This window comes from Callithrix jacchus, chromosome 1 (genome assembly GCF_049354715.1).
Source record: "Callithrix jacchus isolate 240 chromosome 1, calJac240_pri, whole genome shotgun sequence".
NCBI lineage: Eukaryota > Metazoa > Chordata > Mammalia > Primates > Cebidae > Callithrix > Callithrix jacchus.
This window is the reverse complement of record NC_133502.1, coordinates 164,430,108-164,458,001: the sequence shown is the minus strand read 5'-3', so window position 1 is coordinate 164,458,001 and position 27,894 is coordinate 164,430,108. Positions and strand designations below refer to the sequence as shown.

At 38.0% G+C, this 27,894-nt stretch overlaps 1 protein-coding gene and 1 long non-coding RNA gene across 2 annotated transcripts; one reads left to right on the top strand and one right to left on the bottom strand.

The window, feature by feature from the left end:
• Window positions 1-266: 266 nt before the first annotated feature.
• On the bottom strand, window positions 267-21,069 carry LOC144579499 (uncharacterized). Its single transcript, XR_013527193.1, has 3 exons — window positions 21,026-21,069; window positions 15,257-16,484; window positions 267-7,614 (listed from the first exon to the last, which is right to left on the bottom strand). It is a non-coding gene; the product is annotated as an uncharacterized LOC144579499 (long non-coding RNA).
• LOC118144138 (uncharacterized) lies at window positions 20,427-27,894 on the top strand. Its single transcript, XM_078357402.1, has 2 exons — window positions 20,427-21,055; window positions 25,258-27,894. The coding sequence occupies exon 1, from the start codon at window positions 20,427-20,429 to the stop codon at window positions 20,901-20,903; it is 477 nt and encodes a 158-aa protein (XP_078213528.1). The 3' UTR covers window positions 20,904-21,055; window positions 25,258-27,894.

Below are 27,894 nucleotides of genomic sequence, written 5' to 3'. Positions count from 1 at the left end.
AGGAAAGGAGGAAGGGAGGGAGGGAGGAAGGGAAGGAGGGAGGGAGGGAGGGAGAAGGGAGGGAAAGAGGGAGAGAGAGAAGGGAAGGAAGGAAATCAGGCAATGAGAGAGACATTGCTGACCTGGATCTAGAGGTCTACAAGTTGATTTCTTTTTTTTCTTTTTCTTTTCTTTTTTTTTTTGAGAGAAGGAAAGACAATAAAGGAGTGAAGGAGAGGAAGAAAGAGGAAGAAAAAGAGGGAGAGAGAATGGAAATGTTGCTTTATTCTAAAAAAAATGGGTATTAATAATGGCCAATCAATATTTCATTTAAACCTATGAGTAGGTGTGATGTGGTATTAACAAGAATGTATATTTTGTGTATTTAAAGTGGAGAGCTTTATAAATATTTATTAAGTTTACTTGTTCCGGATTTGAGTTTGAGTCCTTGATATCCTTATTAATTTTCTGTCTCATTGAGTCTAAGTCTCTATGTATCTGGGTGTTAGGATCGTTAGCTCTTATTGTTGCATTGATCCTTTTACCACTATATCTTTGTTGCTTTAAAATCTATTTTATCAGATACGAGAATTGCAACTCCTGCTTTTTATTTATTTATTTATTTATTTATTTTTGCTCTCTATTTGGTTGGTAAATCTTTCTCCATCCCTTTGTTTTGAGTTTTTGTGTATCCTTGCATGTGAAATGGGTCTGGATGTAGCCTACCGTTGGGTTTTGGCTGTATCTTTTGATTGGGGGATTTAGTCGATTTAAATTTAGGATTTGATGTTAACTGGCTGTTTTATCCATTCGTTGATGTAAATTCTTTATGTTGATGCTCTTTATTTTTGGTATATTTTTAGAAAGGCTAATACTGGTTGTTTCTTTCTATGTGTAATGCTTCTTTCAGAAGCTCTTGTAAAGCAGGTCTGGTGGTAATAAAATCTCTGAGTACTTGCTTGTTCATAAAAGATTTTATTTTTCCTTCAGTTGTAAAGCTTAGTTTGGCTGGATATGAAATTCTGGGCTGAAAGTTCTGTTCTTTAAGGATGTTGAATATTGGCCCCCACTCTCTTCTGGCTTGTAGAGTTTCTGCTGAGAGATCTGCTGTAAGTCTGATAGGCTTCCCTTTGTGGGTAACCTGACCTTTCTGCCTGGCTGCCTTTAGTATTTTCTCCTTCGTTTCAATCCTGGTGAATCTAGCGATTATGTGCCTTGGGTTGCTCTTCTTGAGGAATATCTTTGTGGTGTTCTCTGTATTACCTGGGGTTGAATATTGACCTGCTTTGCTAGTTTAGGAAAATTTTCCTGAATAATATCCTGAAGGGTATTTTCCAGTTTGGATTCATTCTCTCCGTCGCATTCAGGTACACCTATCAAACGTAAATTAGGTCTTTTCACATAGTCCCACATTTCTTGGAGACTTTGCTCATTCTTTTTTATCCTTTTTTTCTCTAATCTTGTCTTCTCATTTTATTTCATTAAGTTGGACTTCGACCTCTGATATCCTTTCTTCTGCTTGAACAATTTGAGTGTTTAAACCTGTGCATACTTCTCGGAGATTCCGTATTATATTCTTCAGTTCCATTAATTCACTTATATTCCTCTCTAAGTTGTCTATTCTCATTAGGATTTTGCCAAACCTTTTTTCAAAGTTCTTAGTTTCTTTACATTGGGCTACAACATGTTCTTTTAATTCACAGAAGTTTCTTATTATCCATCTTCTGAAGCCTGATTCTGTTAATGGGATGCGCTCGTTCTCCATCAAGCCTTGTTCCCTTGTTGATGAGGAACTGTGATCCTCTTTAGAGGGAGAGGCATTCTGATTTTGAGTATTCTCAGCCTTTTTACGCTGGTTTCTTCCCATCATTGTAAATTTATCCACCTGTCATCTTTGTAATTACCAACTTTCAAACTAGGTCTCTGAGTGGATGTCCAAGTTGTTAATTCCCAGGGCCGAAATATGAGCAACCCACTGTGCCAGCCAGAACAGCGGCATTACGACTGATAGTGCTTTTCTGCCCGGGAATCTCCAGTCTGGCTTCCTTCTTGAGTCCGTAATAGGTGACTCTGCCTTCCTGGAGCTCCAAACCTTGGTCAGAAGGGGAACCAGTCCCGTTTACTCTGCACCAAGAGCTGCCGCGCTGAGGTGCTGGCAAAACCGCTGCACCGGCCACAAGAGTCGCGCTGGTGACCTGTGTGGCTCCTCCACTGGGAATCTTCTGCTCCGTGAGCGACCAAAATTTGTCTGAAAGTGTGGCGTCCTCTCGTTCTCTGCACTTTCACTGGGAGCTGCAATCCCGAGATGTTAGTGATCAGCCATCTTGGATCGTTCTCCACATTTTCTTTATCCATTTACATTTATCCACTGATGGACACTTGTGTTGCCTCCACATTTTGCTATTGTGAACAATGCTGCTATAAATATGGGTGCACAAATACTATGGAAATATTTCAAAAATCATGGCTAATATATGTTTTGAAAGCAATGATTAGTAGCGAACATTTATGTAACCAACTGAGGAGCCCCACTGGATTTATTGTAATGAGGAGAATAATTTCTAGTAAAACAAAAAAATGGCTATTGTTAAGGGAGTTACGAGAAATTGCTCTTCCCCACTGTGCCAGAATTCTTTTCTTAAAAATAAAATGTCACCATGTTCTTTCTCTTCTTTAAGTATATCCTCTAACATATATTGGTTTCAGAATAAAATACAAATTAACATGGTGTTCACGATCTTAGCCAAGCTTCCCAGCCTCATCTGTTATCTGTTTCTTATCCCCAAGCTCCCTGTGAAGCAATCATTCTGTACAAAGAGCCCACCGTTTTCTTTTATGCCTCAGGCTCTACACTCTCTATTCCTTTCACTTTCATCTTGGAGAGCCCTTCACTGTAGTACTGATGACATGGTATGGTATACAAGCAGTCTCTTCCCACATCATTTGCCGATGAGCTAGAGGGTGAGGATTTTATGTTACTCATTTCTATAATACTTCTATTAATCATGGAAGGACTTAGTGCTTTTCTATGTGACTGAATGAGTAAAAGTGCAAATATTGCTCAGTAGATAAAACAGGATTTTAATATCTTGAGTGAACCCTTATTTGTACACAAATCCCTTTTCAAGTGACAAGGAAGGATAAGTCACAAGCACATCTGAAATCTGATTTTCATTGAAGACTCAGATGAGAACTGCAGTTCCTACCGGTTTTGTTCAGCACATGGACAGCAAGAGTACAAACTGTAAACCCAGAATTCACATTAGAGACAAACAGGACCAGAGTATGAATTAGAAGGAAATGGGACAAATAAGGTATTATAAAGACAAATGCACACGAATGTTCATTGCAGCACTGTTTACAATAGCAAAGACTTGGAACCAACCCAAATGCCCATTGATGATAGACTGGACAAGGAAAATGTGGCACATATACACCATGGAATACTATGCAGCCATCAAAAATGATGAGTTTGTGTCCTCTGTAGGGACATGGATGGACCAGGAAACCATCATTCTCAGCAAACTGACACAAGAAAAGAAAATCCAACACCACATGTTCTCACTCATAGGTGGGTGTTGAACAGTGAGAACACATCGACACAGGGAGGGGAGCATCACACACTGGGGTCTGTGGGGGGGAACTAGGGGAGGGACAGTGGTGGGGGGAGTTGGGGAGGGATAACATGGGGAGAAATGCCAGATATAGGTGATGGGGAGATAGGCAGTGAATCACATTGCCATGTATGTGCCTAAGCAACAATCTTGCATTTTCTTCACATGTACCCCAGAACCTAAAATGCAATAAAATATACTTAAAAAAAAAGAAAAAAAAAAAGAAAAGCTGCAACATAATCTCTTTAGATAGTCTTTCCCATGGGCCTTTTGTAATTTCATACAGCAGGAATCATTTAGTTATTATTTATTTTACTGAATTAATACTTCTAATTGACAAAAGTTTATAAATTTATAATGTACAACATGTTGCTTTGAAATATGCATATGTTGTGGAATGGCTAAATTGAGTTAATTAACATATGCATTACCCCAAATAGTTATCAATCGTGTTGTGAGAACACTTAAAACCTGCTCTCTTAGCCATTTACAAGAATACAATGCATTGTTTTTAACTATTGTCACCATGTTTTACAGTAGACCTTTTGAACATATTTTTCCAAAGTGAGTTTTGTATCCTAAGACCACCCCATTCCAGTCCCTATTAACCATCATTCTACTATCTACATCTATGAATTTATCTTTTTGATTCCACATACAAGTGAGATCATGCAGTATTTGTTTTTCTGTGCCAGATCACTTACCATTATGTCCTTCAGATTCATCCATGTTGTTGAAAACAAGCCTTTAAAAATAAGAAAATCATTTTGTTTGCAACAACATAGTATGTTATTTTGTACATATGCCACATTTTCTTTATCTATTTATCCATTGATGGGTACTTCAGTTGATTCTATGTTTGGCAATCGTGAATAATTCTGTAAAACATGTTAATGTAGTTATCTCTTTAACATACCAATATCGTTTCCTGTGGCTGCACATCCAGAATTGAGATGGCTGGATCATATGGTAATTATAGATTTAATTTTTAGAGGAAACTCCATATTTTCCATTAATAGTTCTACTGATTTAGACTCCTACCAACAGCATGCAAGGGGTCTCTAGTCTCCACATCCTCTCTACATAGTGTTATCTTTTCTTTTTTATTATAGCCATTCTAATAGGTATGAGGTGATATCTCACTGTGGTTTTAATTCACATTTCTCTGATGATTAGTGATGTTATGGATTTTTTATTGGGCATTTGTATGTCTCTTCAGGTGTGTAGCTCATTTTTTATTTGGGTGATGTGTTTTCTTGCTACTGAGTTGTTTGAGTTGGTTATATATTTTTGGATATTAAACTCATAAGATGTGCGAATATTTTCTCCCACTCCATAGATTACTCTGTTGGTGGTTTCCTTGTCTGTGAAGAAGGATTTTCCAGTCTGAAGTAATCCTATTTTTCCATTTTTACTTTTGTTTTTGTTGCCTGTGCTTTTGAGTTTGTATCTAAAAAATCGTTGCTCAGACCAATGTTATAGAACTATTCCCGTTTTCTTCTAGGAATTTCACAGTTTCAAGTCTTAAATTTAAGTCTTTATTGCATTTGAAGTTGATATTTGTATATGGTGTGATATAAATTTTATTGTTCTGCATTTAAATATCCAGTTGTCTTAGTACCATTTACTGAAGAAACTATCCTTTCCCCATTGTGTATTCCTGTCACCTTTGTTGAAAATCAGTTGACTCTAAATGCATGTATTTATTTCTGAAACTCTATTTTGTTCCATTGGTATATGTGTCGCTTTTTAATGCCAGTACCATGCTGTTTTGATTACTATAGCTTTGTTGTATATTTTGAATTCAGGTAGTATGATGTATTCAGCTTTGTTCTTTTTGCTTAAGATTGCTGTGAATATTTATGTTCTCTTGCAGTTTGTATGAATTTTAGAATTTTTTTCTTATTTCTGTAAAAAATTTCTATCATATTTTGATAAGAACTACATTGAATCTGTAGAGATTTTTGGTTAGGATGGATGTAATATCTTTCCATTTATTTGTGTCTTTTCCAATTTCTTTCATCAATATTTTATAGTTTTTAGTGTATAAGTCTTCACTTCCCTGGTGAAATGTATTCCTAAGTTTACTGTTTATTTTTTTTACACCTATTGTAAATAAAATTATTTTCTTGATTTTGTTTTTGGATTGTTCATTGTTAGTGTATAGAAATACTACTGAATTTTGTGTTAATTTTACATCCTGCAACCTTACTAAACCAATTTATTTGTTCTAACAATTATGTGTGTGTGCATGCATGCGTGTGTGTGTGCTTGTGTGTGTGTAGTTTAGGGTTTTCTATATGTAAGATCATGTTTCCTGTGAACAGGGATAATTTAGCTTATTTCTTTTCAAATTGGATGACTTTTATTTCTTCTTTCTTTTTTTGAGATTTCTTTTTCTTCCTTTTTCTCTTCCCCTTTCCTTCCTTCTTCTCCCTCCCCTTCCTCTCTGTTGCCCAGGCTGGAGTACAGTGGCATGAAATTGGCTTACTGTAACCTCTGCCTCCTAGATTCAAATGATACTCATGCCTGAGTACCTAGGATTACAGGCACGCCACACTACACCTGGCTAATTGTTTTGCATTTTTAGTAGAGATGACATTTCACCACGTTGGCAAGACTGGTCTCCAACTCCTGATCTCAAGTCATCCACACACCTTAACCTCTCTGAATGCTGGGATTAAAGGCATGAGCCACCTCACTCAGCATGGATGCCTTTTATTTCTTTCTTGACTCATTGTTCTGACTGGAACTTCCAGTACTGTGTTGAAGAGAAGTGGAGAGAGTAGACATCCTTGTCATATTTCTGATCTTATTGAATATTATTTGACTTTTTCTCATTGAGTATAATTTTAGCTTTGTATTTGTTACACATGGCCTTTACTGTGTTGAGGTATTTTCCTTCTATACATAATTTTTTTTTAATCATGAAAGGATGTTACAGTTTGTTAAGTTCCTTTATTTTACATCTGTTGAGGTGATCATATGGTTTTTCTCCAGCAGGAATAATTTAAACTAAATTTTATGATAGCAGAAGACTTTAGAGGTCATGAGGCAAGTCTTGCTCTCTAGGCCTTGGTTTGCTCATTGACAAAACAAGAATGTTGGACCAGAGATCCTGAAATGCTCCAAATTTCTGTCAGTTTGGCCATGCTCTTCAAATACAATACCCTAAATCTAAGTACCTCCAAAAGTAATCCTGAACACCTTTGATGGTTAGCGTTTTTTTCCCCTAGACACAAGTTACCTATGATACACACTATCCATTTAATTTATATTCTCTGGCACTAAAAGAAGTCTGTTTCCTCACCACTTTGAGGCCTTGTGGACATTTGTCTTCCTGAGCTCTCTCCTCTTTGCAAAATAGCTCGTTTCTTCTATTTTTTAATTTACAGGCCCTTTTCCATGTTGGACATGCCCTATCCTACCCTTACCAACTTCAAGGGTGGCACAAAGAATGGATTCCAAGACTTCAGTGGAATCAACCTGCTACATCTAGAGCCCAGGTTTCATGTTTGAATGATGGTAAGTCAGCAATATCAGTTGAGGTTTCATCCAGGACTAGACTAGGAGTAATTTGAATGTCAGGATTTGTCTGACATAAAAGTAGGATGAAAGGTTCTAAGAGAGAAGAAGCAGTTAAAAGAGATGGAAGGAGATTTGGAACCTCTTTCTTCATGGAATCTTTACAGATGAGTCCTGTCATTTGTTGTGTTAATTTTCTGCTGCTGTTGTAAAAAAAAAAAAAGTACTACCCCATTAGTGGCTTTAAACAAATACAAATTTATTATCTCACAATCCTGTAGATTATAAGTTTTGTTTGGCTTGGCTGCATCTCACACAAAGTCCAGTGGACTCTGAGTAAGGTCTCACAATACCAAGATTCAGGTGCCATCAGGACTGTGTTTCTTACTGAGTTTCTTGGGTGAGAATCAACTTCCAGACTCTTTCAGATTGCTGAATGAATCCAATTTCATGTGACTTTGAGACTGGAGTTTTTATTTCTTTGCTGGTTATCAGCCTGGAAGAGTAATAGGAAATGAGGCTGGTAATGTAAGTTAAGGTCAGTTTGAGTTTAGCTGGTATTTGGATTCTACCACAAGGTCAATGGAAAACAGAGTGCTTTTGTGAAAAGGGGAGATTATTTGATTTGTCTTTATAGACATTGCTTGATAATCCTTGTGGACAATTAATTATAGTAATAATTATAATAACATAATAATTAATTATAGTAATAATAATAAAAAGGGGAAACAGGGAAACAAAATAGAAATCTACTGAAGCAGATCAGGTGAAAGATCACAGTGTCGCGACCAGGGACATAATAATAGAATCTAAGATCTAGATCCTGAAGCAGCACAGCTTCAAGCTTTCTGACACAATTCGAGAACCTTAGGATCGACTCATACAGTTTCTGAAACTATATCAAGTCTTAAAGAACACTTCAGAAAAGTGCTGCATTTCAAAAACAATAAGACAAAAATCCAGCCTGAAATAACTTGTCCATGCTCGCAAAGTAAGTTGATGATAGAGCTGTGATCAGAACTGTGCCTTGACACCCAGTACAGTGCTTCTTTCACTGCATTCTCTTGCTTATATTTGGTCCTTATCAAGTATTTCACCAGCAAAATATTGCTCACAAAATGCAGAAACCATTTTGACTCAGAAAAGGAGGAAGATATGTTGTTCTGATGTTGGGGGTTATTTTAGGTAAGAAAAGAGCATGGACTAAAGGAAAAGGGGACCTGTTTGCAGGTGTCTGAGCAATGTGACTAAAGGAAAAAGGTTCTTAGAAGTAAGAGCATGACTGATTTTCTCTGATGCCACCAGGATGGCTGGGCAGGGCTGGGCCTGGTCTCCCACTAGGTAAAAATGATGAGTTCCCAGAGAGTCAAAGCTTTTCATGTGTTCTGGTGAAATCACAAGTCAGGATGAGGGCATGAACAGATCGCTACTTTATACTCTGCTAATTTAGAATCTGCTACAGTTAAGAATGGGTATGTGTGGCCAGGCACGGTGGCTCAAGCCTGTAATCCCAGCACTTTGGGAGACTGAGGTGGGTGGATCACGAGGTCAAGAGATCGAGACCATCCTTGTCAAGGTGGTGAAACCCCATCTCTACTAAAAATACAAAAAATTAGCTGGGCATGGTGGCGCGTGCCTGTAACCCGGCTACTCAGGAGACTGAGGCAGGAGAATTGCCTGAACCCAGGAGGCAGAGGTTGTGGTGAGCCGAGATCACGCCATTGCACTCCAGCCTGAATAACAAGAGCGAAACTCCGTCTCAAAAAAAAAAAAAAAAAGAAAGGGTGTGTGTGATGCTCACATATAATAGAAGCCAAAATAAGTAATGAGAGCTGCTCTTAGTGGTAACAATGTATTATAACATAATGCAATCTTCTCCGACTTTACACTTCATCATCTCCTCCACTTATTCATATTGGTTTAATCTTATTCTGTGTAATGCATACAAGTCACATCTAAGTGTGTGTGTCCATGATGTGCTCGTGTACAGTCATCCCTCCTCATCCTTGGAGGATTGTTTTCAGCACTTCCCACAGATACCAAAATCTGAAGATGCTCAAGTTCCTTATATTAAACAGTGTTGTATTCTCATATAACCTAAGTACACCTCCTTTATACTTCACATCATCTCTAGTTTACTTATAATAACTAATACAATGTAAATGCAATGTAAATGATTGTCATGATGGTATTGTTTTCTTATTTGTGTTTTTAAAATTGTTGTATTGTTCTTAAGCAAAAAAAACACAGGTGGAGGCATCACGTCTGACTTTAACTATGCTATAAGGCTACAATAACCAAAACAGCACGATAGTGGTATAAAAATAGATGCATACACCATTTGAACAGAATAGAGAAATCAGAAATAAATCCACACACCTACTGCCATTTGATCTTTGACAAAACTGACAAAAACAAGCAATGGGCAACAGACTTCCTATACAATAAATAGTGCTGAGGTAGCTGGTTAGCCAAGATTGAAGAATGAAACTGGGCCCCTACCTTTCACCAGAGGGAAAAAAAACCTCAAGAGGAGGAATGAAAGATTTAAATGTGCAAACTCGAACTGTAAGAATCCTAGAAGAAAATCTAGGAAACACCATTCAGGACATTGGCCTTGGGAAAGAATTTATGACTAAATCCCCAAAAGCAATTGCAAAAAAACAAAAAAGAACCAAAAATTGACAAGTGGGACCTAATTAAAGAGCTCCTGCACAGCAAAAGAAACTATCAACAGAGTAAAAGAAAAACCTACAGAATGGGAAAAAATATTTACAAATTAAACATCTGACAAAGATTCAATATTCAGAATCTACAAGAAATTTAATCAATTCAACAAGCAAAAACAAATAATCCATTAAAAATAGATGAAAGACATGAAGAGACACTTTTGAAAAGAAGACTTACAAGTGGCTAACAAACATATGAAAAAGTGCTAAATATCACAATTCATTAGAGAATTGCAGATCAAAACCAAAATACAATTCTATTTAGAATGACTATTTTTGAAAAGCCAAAAAACATTAGATGCTGGTGAGGCTGCAGAGAAAAGGGAAGACTGACATACTGTTGGTAGAAATGTAAATTAGATCAGCCAGTGTGAAAAGCAATTTGGAGAACTATCATAATAGCAAAGACATGGAATCAACCTAGGTACTCATCAGTGGTCGTTTGGAGAAATAAAATGTGGTACATATACATTGTGGAATACTACTTAGCCATAAAAATTAATGAAATCATGTCTTTTGCAGCAACATGAATGCAGCAAAGAGTCATTATCCTAAGTGAATTAAGGCAGGAGCAGAAAACCATACATAGCAGATTATCACTTACAAGTGGACGCTAAATATTGGGCATTTTTGGATATAAAGATGGCAAAAATAGACCCTGGGGACTACTAGATAGAGGAGGGAAGGAAGAAGGCGAGATCTGAAAAACTGTTAGGTACTATTCTCGCTGTCTGGATGACGGGATTATTCGTGTCCCATCTTACTCATGTAACTAACCTGTACTTGTACCTCCTGAGTGTAAAATAACAGTTAAAATGACTTATATGTTAAAAAACATTAAAATAAAATAAAAACAAAGAGACCAGTGTTAGGAGAATAAAATATAAACTGTTGTACTTTTATATTGTTTTGTTTTATAATATTTTCAGCCCATGGTTGGTTGAAACTGCATATGCAGAATGCTGTATACAAAGGGAAGACTGTATATAAATTATGTTTATATGTATTTCTTTTTTCTTTTGTGAGATCCTTGCTTAGTCTGAAGATAATTTAGTCTTATTTATGTCTGCCTAATCAAGTGATAGATTTAGCAGCGCTATAGACATCTGTTTGTATGAATTAACTTATATAAGAGGCTTGTGTTTACTTTTCTCTCTTATTGAAGGAGAAGAGAACATATTGGTACCTTAGTGAATGCAGAGGTGGGAGAAGGGTTGGGGGTTAAGGACAGAAGAATATAATGGGAAATAGGTCGTGTGTGTCCACTTTTTGATAGCACCATAGGTAAATTCTTAAACAGATTTGTGGGAGAAAGGGTGGAAAGGAAAGGGGTGATACAGGAGGATGAAAACAGGAGGATAACTCTCTGGAGAGAAATGTTGGTAGCAGGAGCTAAATAATCTGTTTCAGTGAGATAACTTGTGAGACAACTCACAGTATATCAGTTAGTTACAGCTGTATAATAAATTACACGAAAAAATTAGTGGTGTTTTTAATGGAGATATAGTAGAAGGGGAAGGATGGTTATTAGAGGTCAGGAAGGGCAGTAGGGGGTTGGGGGAGGTGCGAATGGTTAATGGATGAAAAAATAGTTAAATGAATAAGACCTAGGATTCAATAGTACAACAGGTAACTATTGTCAATAATAATTTATTTGTATATTTTTAAATAACTAAAAGAGTATAATTGGATTGTTTGTTTCACAAAGGATAAATGCTTGAAGGGATGGGTACCCTTTTCTTTGATGAGATTATTACAAATTGCATGCCTGTGTCAAAATATCTCACATACCCCATAAATATATATGCCTATTATGTAACTACAAAAATTAAAAAATATATATATTTAAAATATAGTGGTTTGAAATAATTGTAAGTTATGTTTTCACCAGTCTATGACTTGAATGGACAGTTCTGCAAAATCAGGCTGGTTTTGGTTATGCAGTTATCCTGGTCTTTCTGGGACTCAGGTGATCAGCTGAGTACTGGCAAATCTAAAATTGCGTTGCCTGGGACAGCTATATCTGTTTCGCATGCCTTATCCTCTAGCAGTCCTGCCTAGGCATGTTCCCGAAAGTCCTTCCTCAAGCATCTACTTATATCAAGTTTGTTATTATCTCACTGAACAAATCACATGGTCCAAACTCAGATTTAGGGAGCTTACTATCAATGAATATGGATTCAGAAAGGAGTGAGAGTTTTACAACCAATCTACTACATATAAGAACATTTTCTTCAGACCATATCATAAAGAATCAGGCAGAGTTGAGGAGTGGAACATTCTCCTCCTTTAGGCCTGGAATATAACTTGGGTCCGATGCAATGTATACTGTAGAAAATACAGCAGGAGCTCTCGATCCACTGTTGAGGTGGTGGAGAGAGCATGTGGTGAGTGAGTTACTCCATGGGCAAAGTCTTTTTGACAAATTACTTTGAGCACATAGTCATAATGATAAAAAAACTTTGGAAGTATATTTTGTGGGACTTTGACATGAATCTCCCTCAGCAGGAGCACAGAATTGTCATTCAGGATCTTGAGTGCCATGTTAATGGTGACAGCCACCCCAAGTAACTTTCTACAGGAGCTGTCAACAAAGGAACCAAAATAGAAGAAAAAAAAGACGAGTTACTACTGAGTATATGTGAATAGCAACAATCGTTGGAAAGAGATTTTAGCTAGCTGGTGCTAAGATCCTGCAATCGTCCAGGTGCTAGCCTTTGAAATAACAACATTTGGGGATTCTTGCTATAGACACTTCAGGCTAGTACGACATAGGGGACATGCCAGTTATATTTACATATTTATTTGTTAAAGTTCTTGCCATGCAAAATTGGTTACAACTCAATTCCTGCCCATTAGAAAAAATGTTTCTTTCTTAAATTAGAAAGGTCTCATCAACTTTAAATAAATAATACCTAGAGGTTTTTTAGTTTTTGAATAAAAGGCATGGAAAAGTAGGAAAATAATGCGCATTGGCATCAGGTAGACCTACATTACCATTTAAAAAATTTTATCTCTTAATGATACTTAAGATTGATTAATTACCTAACCTCTCTATCTCTTTTCCTCATCTGTGAAATGGGATTGACCACAGCTTTGTCACAGGTTAGGAAACGGATTAATAATAAAACATGTAAAATATCTGACACACCACAGGTGTTCTAATAAGTGTAGTTGTTTCATCATTTATTGCGTATCAGCTGGAGTCCAGGCATGGTCCTGCATGTTAAAGATGGAAAAGAGCCAACGGTTTCAGCATCCTCCCTAGGGATTCAGTGATGAAACAAATGAGTAATATGTCTGCCTCCCCTCACAGGGCAATGGGTTTCTTGAGATCACAATCAGTGATGTGTTCGTCATCGTAGACCCAGCATCTCCCACATCTAGCAGAGGCCTTGATGAGGCAATGCTTTTTAAATGAATTTTATTAAATATTAGAAGTCTGGTTTCTCTTATGATTAATATAAAGTCTCTCATAGAATAGCTGTTTAGTACATTTTGAAAGTGAATGACTTAGTGATCAAGAGAGACAGTGTAACATGGAAAGAAGGAAGGAAGGGAGGGAGGGAAGGAGGAAGGAAGGAAGGAAGGAAAGAAGGAAGGAAGGAAGGAAGGAAGGAAGGAAGGAAGGAAATGCAAATAGAGAAGAAAAGCCTCATCATTCAGTCTTTCCACCAGAATCCTTGAATATTTGTTCCTGAGAAATCTTGCTGCTCACCTCGGAGGGAGCATAAGTAAATGGACAGACAACAAAACAATTATGGCCGGCCGCAGTAGCTCACGCCTGTAATCCCAGCACTTTGGGAGGCTGAGGCAGGCATATCATAAGGTCAGGTGTTCGAGACCAGCCTGACCAACGTGGTGAAACCCCGTCTCTAATTAAAAATACAAAAATTAGCCAGATGTCGTGTCATGCACCTGTAATCCCAGCTACTTGGGAGGCTGGGGCAGGCAGGAGAAGTGCTTGAATCCAGCAGGCAGAGGTTGTGGTGAGCCAGGAGCATGCCAGTGCACTCTAACCTGGGAGACAGAGCAAGACGCTGTCTCAAAAACAAACAAACAAACAAATAAGCAAACAAGATCATAATTGTGGCTTCAGGCAACCCAAGGCGTAATGGGAGCAGGGGAGCGGGGGAGACATTTAATACCCTAGTCCTCTATCTTGTTGGAATAAGATTGCCTTTTGTTAAATAAAAATATTCCAATAGCTTTAGGGTTATAATGACTTCTGGTTACATGGATGAATTATATAACGGTGAAGTCTGGGATTTTAGTGTACTTGTCACCCAGATAGTGTACATTGTGCACATTAGGTAATTTCTTATCTCTCACCCACTTCTCATACTCTTCCCTTCTGAGTTTCCAGTGTGTGTCATGCCACTCAGTATATCTTCGAGTATCCTTAGCTTAGCTTCCACTTATAAGTGAGAATACATGGTATTTGGCTTTCCATTCCTGAGTTACCTCACTTATGCTAATGGCTTCCCTCAAAACTACACAAATGCATGAAAATTAAATAATCTACTCCTGAATGATTTTGGGATCAATAAGGAAGTCAAGATGGAAAGACAAAAAAATGTCAAAATGAATGATATCAGCGGCACAAGTTATCAAAACCTCTGAGATACAGCAAAAGCAGCACTACGTAGAAAGTTTATAGCACTAAACACCTACATTAAAAAGACAAAAAGTCCTAGGGAAGCTCAGGGACCGAAATAAAAAGATAGCATGTAAACTGACAACCTAATATTACATCTCAAGGAGCTAGAGAAACAAGAACAAATTAAACGCAAAGCTAGAAGAGGAAGAGAAATAACAAAGATCAGAGAAGAACAAAGCTAACTGGGAACCAAGAAAACAATACCAAGGACAATGAAATTAAAAGTTGGGTTTTGAAAAGATAAACAAAATTGATTAGCTAAATTAACCAAGAAAAGAAGAGAAAAGACTGAAATAAGCTTAATCAGGGATGAAAATGAAGACATTACAACTGATACCACAGAAATACAAAATATTATTTGAGACTAGTATGAAAACGTCTATGTACACAAACTAGAAAAACTAGAGGAGGCTGGGTGCAGTGGCTCGGGCCTGTAATCCTAGCACTTTGGGAGGCCAAGGCGGGTGGATAACAAGGTCAGGAACTTGAGACTATCCTGGCCAACATGGTGAAAACCCATCTCTACTAAAAATACAAAAATTAGCTGGGCATGGTGGTATGAGCCTGTAATCCCAGATATTTAGAAGGCTGAGGCAGGAGAATCACTTGAGCTAGGGAGTTGGAGGTTGCAGTGAGCCAAGATTGCACCACCGTGCTCTAGCCTGGAGACAGAGTGAGACTCCATCAAAACAAACAAACGAAAACACTAGATAAAATAGATAAATTCCCAGAGTCAAAAACCCACCAACCTTGAATCAGGGAGATTTAGAAATCCTGAACCATGCAGGTTTAGTCTTGGAAGGGTGTACATGTCCAGGAAGTTATCCATTTCTTCTAGATCTTCTAGTTTATTTGCATAGAGGTGTTTATAGTATTCTCCGCTGGTAGTTTCTATGTCTGTGGGATCAGTGGTGATATCCCCTTTATCATTTTTTATTGTGTCTATTTGATTCTTCTCTTTTCTTCTTTCTTAGTCTGACTAGCAGTCTGTCTATTTTGTTAATCTTTTCAAAAAACTAGCTCCTGGATTTACTGATTTATTGAAGACTTTTTGTGTCTCTCTTTTCTTTAGTTCTGCTCTGATTTTAGTTATTTCTTGTCTTCTCTCACTTTTGAATTTGTTTGCTCTTTCTTCTCTAGTTGTTTTAATTGTGATGTTAGGGTGTTGATTTTAGATCTTTCCCACTTTCTTCTGTGGACATTTAGTACTATAAATTTCCCTGTAAACACTGCTTTAGCTGTGTCCCAGAGATTCTGGTACATTGTGTCTTTGTTTTCAACGGTTTCAAACAACTTATTTATTTCTACCTTAATTTTGTTATTTACCCAGTGGTCATTCAGGAGCAGGTTGTTCAGTTTCCATGTAGTGCAGTTTTGAGTGAGTTTCTTAATTCTCAGTTCTAATTTGATTACCCTGTGGTCTGAGAGACTGGTTGTTATGATTTTTGTCCTTTTGCATTTGCTGAAAAGTGTTTTATTTTCAATTATGTGGTCAATTTTAGAATAAGCACAATGTAGTCCTGAGAAGAAAGGACATTCTGCTGATTTGAGGTGGAGACTTCTGTAGATACGTGTTAGGTCTGCTTGGTCCAGAGCTAAGTTCAAGTCCTGAATATCCTTGCTAATTTTATGTCTCATTGATCTAATGTTGACAATAGGGTGTTAAAGTCTTGCACTATTATTGTGTGGGAGTCTAAGTCTTGTAGGTCTCTAAGAACTTGCTTTATGAATCTGGGTGCTCCTGTATTGGGTGCATATATATTTAAGATAGTTAGCTCTTCTTGTTGCATTGATCCCTTTACCATTATGTAATGCCCTTCTTGATCTTTTTTGATCTTTGTTGGTATAAAGTCTGTTTTATCAGAGATTAGTATTTGCCTTCTAGGACATCAGGTCTTTCTGGTCTATTTTCAATATTTTCCTCAATATCCACATCTAAACAATTTTTTGAGGCCAGCATCATCCTGATACCAAAACCTGGAAGAGACACAATAAAACACATTTTTTTTCAGGCCAATATCCCTGATAAACATCTGTATGAAAATCCTCAATAAAATACTGGCAAACCGAATCCAGCAGCACATCAAAATGCTTGTCCACCATGATCAAGTTGGCTTCATCCCTGGGATCCCAGGTTGGTTCGACATACAATAAATCAATAAATGTAATCCATCACATAAACATAACCAGTGATAAAACCCACATGACTATCTCAATAGATGCAGAAAAGGCCTTCAATAAAATTCAACACCCCTTGATGCTAAAAACTCTCAATAAGCTAGGTATTGATGGAATGTATCTCAAAATAATAATAGCTATTTATGACAAACCCAGTGGGGCAATCAGGCAAGAGAAAGAAATAAAGTGTATTCAAACAGGAAGAGAGGAAGTCAAACTGTCTCTATTTGCACATGACGTGTGATTATATATTTAGAAAACCCCATCTCCTCCCGCAAAATGTCCTTAAGCTGATAAACAACTTCAGAAAAGTCTCACGATACAAAGTCAATGTACAAGAAATCTCAAGCATTCCTATACACCAGTAAAAGACAAAGAGCCAAAGCATGAGTGAACTCCCATTCACAATTGCTACAAAGAGAATTAAATATCTAGGAATACAACTTACAAGGGATGTGAAGGACCTCTTCAAGGAGAATGAGAAAACACTGCTCAAGTAAATAAGAGAGGACATAAACAAATGAAAAAACATTCCATGCTCATGGACAGGAAAAATCAATATCGTGAAACAGGTCGTACTGCCCAAAGTAATTTATAGATTCAGTGCTATCCCCATCAAGCTACCATTGACCTTCTTCACAGAATTAGAAAAACTGCTTTAAATTTCATATGGAAGAAAAAAAGAGCCCATATAGCCAAGATAATCCTAAGCAAAAAGAACAAAGCTGGAGGCATCAAGCTACCTGACTTCAAACTATACTGAAGTCTACAGTAATCAAAACAGCATGGTACTGGTACCAAAACAGATATATAGACAAATGAAACAGAACACAGGCTTCAGAAATAACGCCACACACCAACAACCATCTGATCTTTGACAAACCTGACAAAAATAAGCAAAGGGAAAATAATTCCCTATTAATAAATGGTATTGGGAAAACTGGCTAGCCATATGCAGAAAACAGAAACTAGACTCCTTCCTTACACCTTACACAAAAATTAACTCAAGATGGATTCAAGACTTAAGTGTAAGACCTAACACCATAAAAACCTTAAAAGAGAACTTAGGCAATAGCATTCAGGACATAGGCATGGGCAAAGCCTTCATGACTAAAACACTAAAAGCAATGGCAATGAAAGCCAAAATAGACAAATGAGATTTAATAAAACTAAAGAGCTTCTGAACAGCAAAAGAAAATCATCAGAGTGAACAGGCAACATACAGAATGAGAGAATATCTATCCATCTGACAAAAGGCTAATATCCAGTCACTATGATGAATGTAAACAAATTTGCAAGAAAAAAACAAACAGTCCCATCCAAAAGTGGGTGAAAGATGAACCAACACTTCTCAAAGGAAGACATTAATGCAGCCAACAAACACTAAAAAAAGCTCATCATCACTGGTTATTAGAGAAATGCAAATCAAAACCACAATGAGATACCACCTCACACCGGTTAGAATAACCATCATTAAAAAGTCAGGAGGCAACAGATGCTGTAGAGGATGTGGAGAAATAGGAACACTCTTAGACTGTTGGTGGGAGTATAAATTAGTTCAACCATTGTGGAAGACAGTGTGGTAATTTTCCAAAGATCTAGAACCAGAAATACCATTTGACTCAGCAATCCCTTTACTGGCTATATACCCAAAGGATTATAAATCATTCTACCATAAAGACACATGCACACATATGTTTATTGCAGCACTATTCAAAATAGCAAAGACTTGGAACCAATCTAAATGCCCATCAGTGATAGACGGGATAAAGAAAATGTGGCACATATATGCCATGAAATACTATGCAGCCATAAAAACGGATGGGTTCATGTCCTTTGCAGGGACATGGATGAAACTGGAAACCATCATTCTCAGCAAACTAACAGAAGAGCTGAAAACTAAACATCACATGTTCTTACTCATTAGTGGGAGTTGAACAATGAGAACACATGGACACAGGGAGGGGAACATCACACACTAGGGCCTGTTGGGGAGTGGCATCTAGGGGATGTATGTAACAAACCCACACATTTTGCACATGTATCCCAAAACTTAAAGTATTAATAATAAAATAAAATCTAAAATAAATTCCAAAGCAGAACAAGAAAGAAATCCTGAACTGCCTAATAGCAAGCAGTGAGATTGAATCAATAATAAAAAAATCCTCCAACAAGTACATGCCCTCGAACAGATGGATTTTTAGCTGAATTCTACCTGACATTCAAAGAAGAATAAGTACCATTTGTACTAAAACTATTCCAAAGGCTGGCAGGAGTGGGGAAATGGGCAGTTAGTGTTTAATGTGCATAGAGTTTAGTTTCAGTTTTGTAAAAAGAAAAAGTTCTGCAGAGTGGTTGCACAACAATGAATATACCAAACACTACCGAACTATACACTTAAAAATGGTTAAGATGGTACATTTACATTGCATGTGTTTTACCACATTAGAAAAAAAACCTATCGGAGGAGCTGGGAAACTGGGTTATTTACACACCAGTGCTTGTCAGTCATTGGTTGAGGGATGCACCCAAATGTTGATTCTCCCACTTTATTTTGGGTCTGTCTCAGACACAAGACAAGTGGGCTTTTTTTGGCCTCAGGAAGCCCACACACAAATAATTGAGAGGCAGGAAGTCCCAGGAGTTGGCAAATCGGGCTAGCATGCATCAATGGTAAGAGAAAAAAAAAATTAACGTGGTGCGACTCCCACAATGTATAAGGGAGTAGAATTTAAGAAGCACCAGCCAAGCACGGTGGCTCATGCCTATAATTCCAGCACTTTGGGAGGCTAAAATGGGTGGATCACCTGAGGTCAGGGGTTTTAGAACAGCCTGGCCAACATGGTAAAATCCATGGGCCTGTAATCCCAGCAACTCTGGAGGCCGAGACTGGATAACTGCTTGAACCTGGGAAGTGGAGGTTGCAGTGAGCCTAGGCAACAGAATGAAACTCTGTCTCAAAAAATAAAAATAAAATAAGAAGCACCACATCAGAGAGAAAAAAACTGGTGTGAAAATTATAGTAGGAAGACCTTGGGTCTTGTGTTTAGACCCAGTTACATAAGTCTAAAATCTAAAATCATTAAAACTAGCTATGCGACCGTGGGACATTTTTTCTTTTCACTTCTCTCTGCCTGAAGCTTGCATCTATAAAATTGGGATGATAGTACCTACAGTAGGCAATTGTCATTTTGGTATGCCATGGATACAGACTTGTACCATTTGGGGGACTTCATTTTGTGTCTGGAAGGAGAGCAGAAAGGTAAATATGAGATTTGCATCTTTTCGTGTGTCCTGGACTGAATGGCGCAACCCTGAAGTGGCTCATTGGATGCCCCTGCCTTGGACTCTCTAGGTTAAGTGAATGAGTCAGATACAATGGAATGAGGGAGAGGGGATTCTCAGTTGGAGTGGAGGTGTCTCAGTGTCAGCATTCACAGGGGTGGAGGGCTACAGATGTCTCTTTGTTCTCTGCCCAACAACACCTGTTGTTTAAGAGAGGCAGAGGTGAATTCTGTTGCTGATACAATTCCCACCTCCTAGGGGAGTTTGGAGATTAAGTGAAATTAGATGTGTAGGGTATTTTGCACAGCTTCCGGCAGGGAATGGTAAGGATCCTTCCTTTCCTTGACAACACAGACATTTTGTAACAGGACTGCACCTTCTCTTATGAATGCAGACTTCTTGCTTTTTCCCTTTCTTGTCTATCCATCATGCGCACTCCACCACGAAGAATACTTCATGGATTCTTCCAGGGAAAACGAAAAGGTAAGCATTCATAGAAGTCTGTTCCGGAGTTCTGGTCTGGCAGAGAACGCGGAGAGACGCAGGGCACGGCGAGCTCCCCCTGGGCCCTCCAGGCCCTCCGGCCCCGGGCTGGCGGGTGAGCTGCAGGGCCCCGGGACTGGCCGTACCTCTGCCCTTCAGACACCGGAGGCCTCCGCTGTGGCTGCCCATTGGCCTGGCCGGGCTCAGGCTTTGAAGCCGTGGCGAACCTCTCTACCCCACCCAACTTCGGTGATTGATGGCGGCGATGGCTTCTCCCAGCCAATACCCCAGCCTGGACGCTGCTGGCCACTGGGCCTCCTGGCCCAAGTGTGCTGGGCCTCGACAGAGCCCCAGCTGAGCTGCCCGGATGCAACGCCTTTGGGTGGCGGCGGGAGGGGCGGACCAGGAACCATGGTGGCCGCTCGAATGCTGCACAGCGAAGGCCGTTAGGTCATAGAGGGCCTGGGAAGGCGGCCTAAGGACGCAGGCAGGCTCGGCTGCCTCTTTAGGCCATGGAGCCGTGCAGATCCGGTTCCCCAGTGACGACTCTGTCCTCATTGGGCGAGACCTACCTAGGACAAAGGCCTAAACAGGCCTGGGAGGTGAGTGAAGTTCCGAACCACGATGGGTGGAACGGTTAACGGCCATCGGGCTGTTAGTCTTCATTCTACCAGACCTTGCTGTCAGAAGAAAGAAACGGTAGAATGACAGGCCATGTTTGGCCCATTGGAAATGCCCACCACCCTCTGGGAAGATTTACTGGCCGTTTATGGAAGGCCTGTGTATAAAATATGAAAAAGCTGCTCTCAACTCCACCCCAACCTTTTAATAGAAAACGTGTGTCACATCCAGTCCTTCTAGATGTAAAGAGGTTGCCGATGTATGATAAAGTAGAGTTAGAAAACCACGCATCTTGTAAATTCTCATTTGTTTAAAAGAAATCATAGAAAATACAGATCTTCTGGAGATGACTTTTGTTAGATGGCCTCTGGAAGCGATAGGTCCTTGTTTGTTCAGTGGGTTAGATGATGTGGAGCTGGAAGACCTGAGGAGGAGGAGAAGAAGGTTCTATGCTAGACTGGTCATATTTAGAAGACATCTTTATATTCAAGTCATTGTTTTGTGTGCATTTTATTCTTCACTACTGTATATATAGTTGACAATGCTAAACTTTTTTGAAACGTCTGTTTTCAGATGTTCTGAAGTGCCTGATGTTAAAATTAGAGGTAGTAAAATCACATTTTGTAAATATCTTTTTGTTACAGTTTGTAGGAAATGTTTTTTTGGGGGAATGGCCTGTTGAGTAATACTCACGGTGTACAGTGGTTCAGGGGAGGAGGAAAGAAGGGGAGGTGCAGAGAGTTCTATGTCACCCTGCTTACAGCAAGGCAAGATGAATTATTATCTCTGTGCATTTTGTTTTACTTGCCTGTGTATATAGTGTACATAAAGGACAAACGAGTCCTAACTTTAACAACATCTAGTCTTTCTAGATGTTAAAGAGGTTGCCAGTGTATAACAGAAGTAGAGTTAGTAACCTAATGTTTTGTACATTTTGTTTTACAAGACTAGGAAAGATTGTCTGCTGAATATCTGAGCATTCTTGCCCACTGGGTTGATGGAGATGGGAAGGGTTCTAGGCCAGAATGTTCACAAAGTGTCAACATTCTCTTTGCTAAAACATAAGAAGAGTCACCTTTTCTTCAGTTCATCCTCATCTTCGTCTGAGAACACCTCAGCCTGGACCTTATTCTTCATATCACTATCAGCATTTTTGCTGAAGCCATTCAACAGGTCTCTAGGAAGTTCCAAACTTTCCCACATTTTTTTATCTTTTTCTGAGCTCTCCAAACTGTTTCAACTTTTGCTCATTACCCAGTTCCAAAGTCGCTCTCACATTTTTGGGTATCTTTTCAGCAGTGCCCTACACTAGTGGTACCAAATTATTGCATTAGTCCATTTTCATGCTGCTGATAAAGACATACTCAAGACTGGGCAATTTAAAAAAGAAAGAAGTTTATTGGACTTTCAGTTCCAGGTGACTGGGGAGGCCTTACAATCTTGGTGGAAGGTGAAAGGCACATCTCACATGGTGGCAGACAAGAGAAGAAAGGTTGTGCAGGGAAATTCCCATTTTTTAAAAACTATCAGATCTTGTGAGACTTATTAACTGTCACAAGAACAGCATGAGAAAAACCCACCCTCATGATTCAATTATCTTCCACCATGTCCCTGCCACAATATGTGGAAGTTATGGGAGCTACAAGATGATATTTGGGTGTGTACACAGAGCCAAACCATATCACTGACTTTTTTACTTAGTTGAGATGTCCAATCCATGAACATAGTATGTCTTACCATTGAAGTATTTGTTAACTTTTTCATAAATTTTGTGTAGTTTTGAGCTACTAATAAACATCCTGTGCATGTTTTATTAGATTTATACCACAGACTTAAACCTAAAATTTCGGGATTTTTGTTTTGTTTTGTTTTTGAACTTTGATGGATAGTATTTTGTTTTAAACTTGAGTTTCTAATTGTTCATTTCTAGAATATAGAAATACTATTGATTTTCTTTTCTTTTTACTTTGTTTCCTACAATCTGGCTAAACTTACTAACATACTGGGAGTACTTTTGTAGAGTCATTGAGATTTTCCATGTAAATTATTTTTTAAATTCTTTACTTAATGTCCCACATAGTTAATTTCTTAGAGAAGTGAGAATAAAATAGCACTTGATTCCATCACTGAACATATTCTCTTTAAGAAATGGACAACTGAGATTCAGAGTCTTAGATTCATATAGAAGAATATGACAATAGCTAGGATCAGAAGAAACATCTAAATATTAGAATACTTTTTATTCACAGTGAATATGAGAAAAGGATGGATAAGCTCAGTAATACCTGGGTTCTTTGAAAGTGAATGAAAGCAATAAAGTAATCTTTCTAACTCTTGTGAATGGCCTATTGTACTCTATGTGTTTGTTTCCAGATTGGGCCATATGAGATGAGCAACTAAACTATCACACTACACTTAAATACCAAAACTTAAAGCCACTGAGGCGTTTTGCTCTTGGATAGAATATATTGTATTTGAGTTGTGGTAAGCTATTGACTGTAACCTTACACTTAAAAAAAAGTCTTCTTGGGCCGGTCACGGTGGCTCATGCCTGTAATCCCAGCACTTTGGGAGGCCAAGGCGGGTGGATCATGAGGTCAAGAGATTGAGACCATCCTGGTCAACATGGTGAAATCCCGTCTCTACTAAAAATACAAAAAATTAGCTGGGCATGGTGGTGTGTGCCTGTAATCCCAGCTACTCAGGATGCTGAGGCAGGAGAATTGCCTGAACCCAGGAGGCGGAGATTGCAGTGAGCTGAGATCTTGCCATTGCACTCCAGCCTGGGTAACAAGAGCGAAACTCTGTCTCAAAAAAAAAAAAAAAAAAAAGTCTCCTTACTGCATTATAGAAATTCAGTACACAGGAAATGGGTTCTAAAAGAATTGGTATTAGTCCTTGCTGAATAAATTTAAGTAAGTAACTTAGAATGGTACAATATATTTTATTTTATATGTATATTTCATAGATGTTCATAATTCAATGAGATAGGTGTCATCATTTCAATGTAACAACTTAGGACCCTTGGCCTAGGGGGTTTATCTTGTTCAAGACCATATTACTAATAAGAATCCCAATGAAGATGTGTACCCAATGGCTGTTGAACTCTAAAGCCCATGTATTTAACTACTAAACTATAGAAAGTTCCAAATAGCAGAATAAAGAAGTTAATGAAGTAAAGCAGGACCACAGAGGAGAGATAAGAGGGACCATTTGCTACACAGGCATATTCTAGCCTTGAAAGAGAGTAGAATTACCTTTCAGGGGTAGTTCATTGATTTTCTGCAATTATATTGTAAACGATCATTAACAGTGAGACCATAGGGAGACACCTTAATGCTTTTAAAAAACAGGTATTGGCAATGTATTGTAATTTAATTTTAGTGGTCATAGATAGAACTGGGATTTTAACTAGCAAGATAGTTTTCTCCAACTATTTACAGAAATTTCCACTGAAGAGAAATGATGAAAGACACATTCAAGTATTCAGGGGGAATAGGAAAATGGAAATTTTATTTTCTATCTCAAAGAAGTAGAATTGGGGCTAAATTAAGAGATGTTCCAGCCACTGTTTTATTTTGTTTTGTTTTACCATATTGCAAAAATTAGTAGGAACAAAAAGGAAACATTGAGTGAATAATGTATGCTGCCAACAATCTTTTAAAGTAGATGTTCATTTTATCTTGAAGATAATGCTCCAAGAGGTGATTGAACTTATTTACGGTTTCACAGCCAGTAAACTAAAGCCTTGTTACCCAAGTCCAGGCTCCCCTGATTGCAAATAGTTGCTCCATTTAATACATCATGCTGCGTCTCAAAGAATAACAAAACTTATCCTGATTTTGATTCTGAAGAGTGTTTACCAGTATGTTAAAGGAACTATATAATGTATAAGTTGTGTGTCATTATTACCACTGACAAATCCAATGAGTCATCAGCAGCCTTAACCTGGTAGTGTAACTGTTCCTGCTATGGTTGTCTTGTTTGCCTTCTATCCAGAGTTTTGGATTAAATATTCATTCACCATTAAAATATTAATGCAACCCCACTGTTTCTGTAACAAATATTAATTTCTTATGGTATTTCCAGGCAATGCATAAGTTATACATTTTATATTCCACAGGAAACTGCTCATTGTCTGGCTACTTTTGCTCCCAATTCTGTTCACTCCTCTTGGTTGCAGGAGTCTGGAAAAGAGCAGGAGAGGAGAGGTGGTTGATTTGCGTATGAAGCCCCTGACCAGTCATGGCTTTCCCACCATTTTGCTGCTGTGTTCTTTTTGGTCCAGGAAATCCTCCCACCAGCAATTCAGGAAGCCTCTGGGAAAAAGCTAAAGAAGACCACTGTGATTAAAACCCACTCAGTAGGTACAACTTTTAGAAGTCACTGAGTGTTGGGATTTCAGGATGGATTGTTCATCCTCTTTCATTATCTTAGCCTCATCACTTTTCTTTTCTCCAGACAGGAATGCCTTTCTTTTTTCAGCTTTGATACTTTCCAGCTATTTCCTTATTAGAGGGACATTATATTCACGTTTTGGAGAAAGGTGACAATTCATAGTGAAAGGGATCTCCTCTTATAGTTTCCGAACGTTTTCTTTGCAAAATCGATGCTCAGAATTATCCGGTGTTGCTTGTCAAAATGTAGATTCAAAATGCAGATTGGTCCATTAGAAAACTCACTCAATCAGAATCTGGATTTGGGGTATACTTAAGACCTAGAAGATTACAATGCATCCAAAACCTGAGAAACTTCAGGGTATGTATTGAATTAACTAGGCTTGGTTCAGACAAATTTGGATTCAAATTTTAGCACCACTCCTTATGCACTGTGTGACTGGGCAAGTTAACTTTGTAGCTTCCCTATTGATAAATTGGAATAAAAATAATAATACTTCAAAACGTGACTGTTATAACTGGATGAGATACTACATAGGAGACATTTAACATAGCACATGACACATAATAAATGTATAATAATGATATTTATTAATAGTATTGATAATATCAAACTTTTAGGTAAATAACTTGGCAAATCCCAACCTCCATATGGGAAAATGATGTCATCCAGCCCTGTGTAGCTCCTTCTCCATCAACCGAGAAATATTTCTGGGATCTGAGGAACTTACACTAAGCAATGAGGCAATTTCAAAGGGAGACAAGATACATAGGCCAAATCACTGGAGCCCAAGAAAGCCTAATAGAAGACCCCAACATGTTGTCTATAAGGCTTATGGTTTTCAGAATTAATTCATATTGTGGCAGCTGAAAGAGAATTCCTTCTTGAGAGGCTATGAAGGAGGCTTATTAATTGGGCAGTTTCCCATGACTATTTCAGGTCTTTGAAAGTTGCTTCTTGCCCAGTACCTGCCCTTGGCACATCTCAGAAGTGGAGCTCACTGGACTTTGCTGCTCTATCCCAGCACACATTAGGGTTCATATAGGGGTTTTCAGGGAAAAGTCTTGTAATTCTAGAATTTTAGGACTTTAAGTTCAAATATAACTAGGCAGAAAACTTGATTCTGTATTTTTCAGCTGGATACATGGACAAAGTCATTTAACCTTTCAAGTTCTTAGTTTCTGCACTTTAAAAATAGTTCATGATATAAGAATTAAAAAAGAAGACATAGGCAAAATGCCAGGTCATACTAGCCATACGCTTTTCTTACTTTGGTTTGTAATTTTTTTCCTTTGGTCTATACTTTCAATATTTTTTTCTTGCAATTTTTGCCAAATAATTGCTATAATTCATCTTTTACTCTTTCCATTCCCCTCTCCTACCTGAATGCATCAACTTCTCTGAGTAGAGAGATAACTCTTTAAGCTGGGAGACCACAAAGCTTAATACTACTTGCAGTCAGAGCTGTACTGAACAAAACTTTGTAATCACCTATATGTCTGCTTTATTCAATAGTTGCTACAATTAACACCCTCCCTTTCAAATGAATAGATATTAAGAGGGTGAATTGCTTTTAAGTTTGCTTGGAGTTTCCAGTGTGCTGTGGCTATAAAACCAAACTATTCCAAACTAGGACATGTTAATAGAAATGGAATGCTTCGAGCAAGAGACTGGTTTTATCCTAATTCAGGCTGGTCAATCCACACTTAGAATGGCATGTCCAGCTCTGGGAATTATACTTTGCTACCAATATAGACAAAGAGTAGTATGTTAAATAGAGAATAATTTTGACAGTGAAGTGATGACGTAAAACAAACCAGATAAGAACAAGCAAGAAATTTGAGCCACGAAGGGATAAGATGATGAGGAATGAACTAAGATGTGATCATTGGCATCAAAAACCTAAAAACTGGGATTCAGTGTATCCTATGAAACTACAAATGAATAGAATTAGATCCAGTGATTACATTTCACAAAGATACGTGGGATTGACTTGGTGAGAAACAACTTTCTAATAGCAGAGGAATCCTCAGATGGAATTCGCTGGTCTACAAGGTAGTAAACTCCCATTTCTGCAAATGTTTATGGGAAGAATGTTATCCATGTCAACATTTCATTGGAAATGACATTAAGCAACTTAAAAAATTCCTGAGATTCTATGAATGAATCATAGAGATACTGTGTAAGCAGGAAAACATTTCTCAAAGTGTGTTCCTCAGAATAGGCATGTTTTAATGTAAGGGTTTTACAATCAAGTAAGTTTGAAAAATGCTTATTTGGCTTGGTTAAACACCTTTCTAGAGCATTTATTTAGTTAATGAGTACTGTGAATCTCCAAAATTGTACAGGCTATATAAAAAGTTTCCAAAAATTGTTTGGTCACGGAACCCATTCATTTACTATGCAGTTTTTCCAAGCAGAA

Excerpts from the sequence above, each read along its gene's own strand:
- LOC118144138 (XM_078357402.1), top strand. The coding sequence starts at position 20,427 with ATGGATTCTTCCAGGGAAAACGAAAAGGTAAGCATTCATAGAAGTCTG.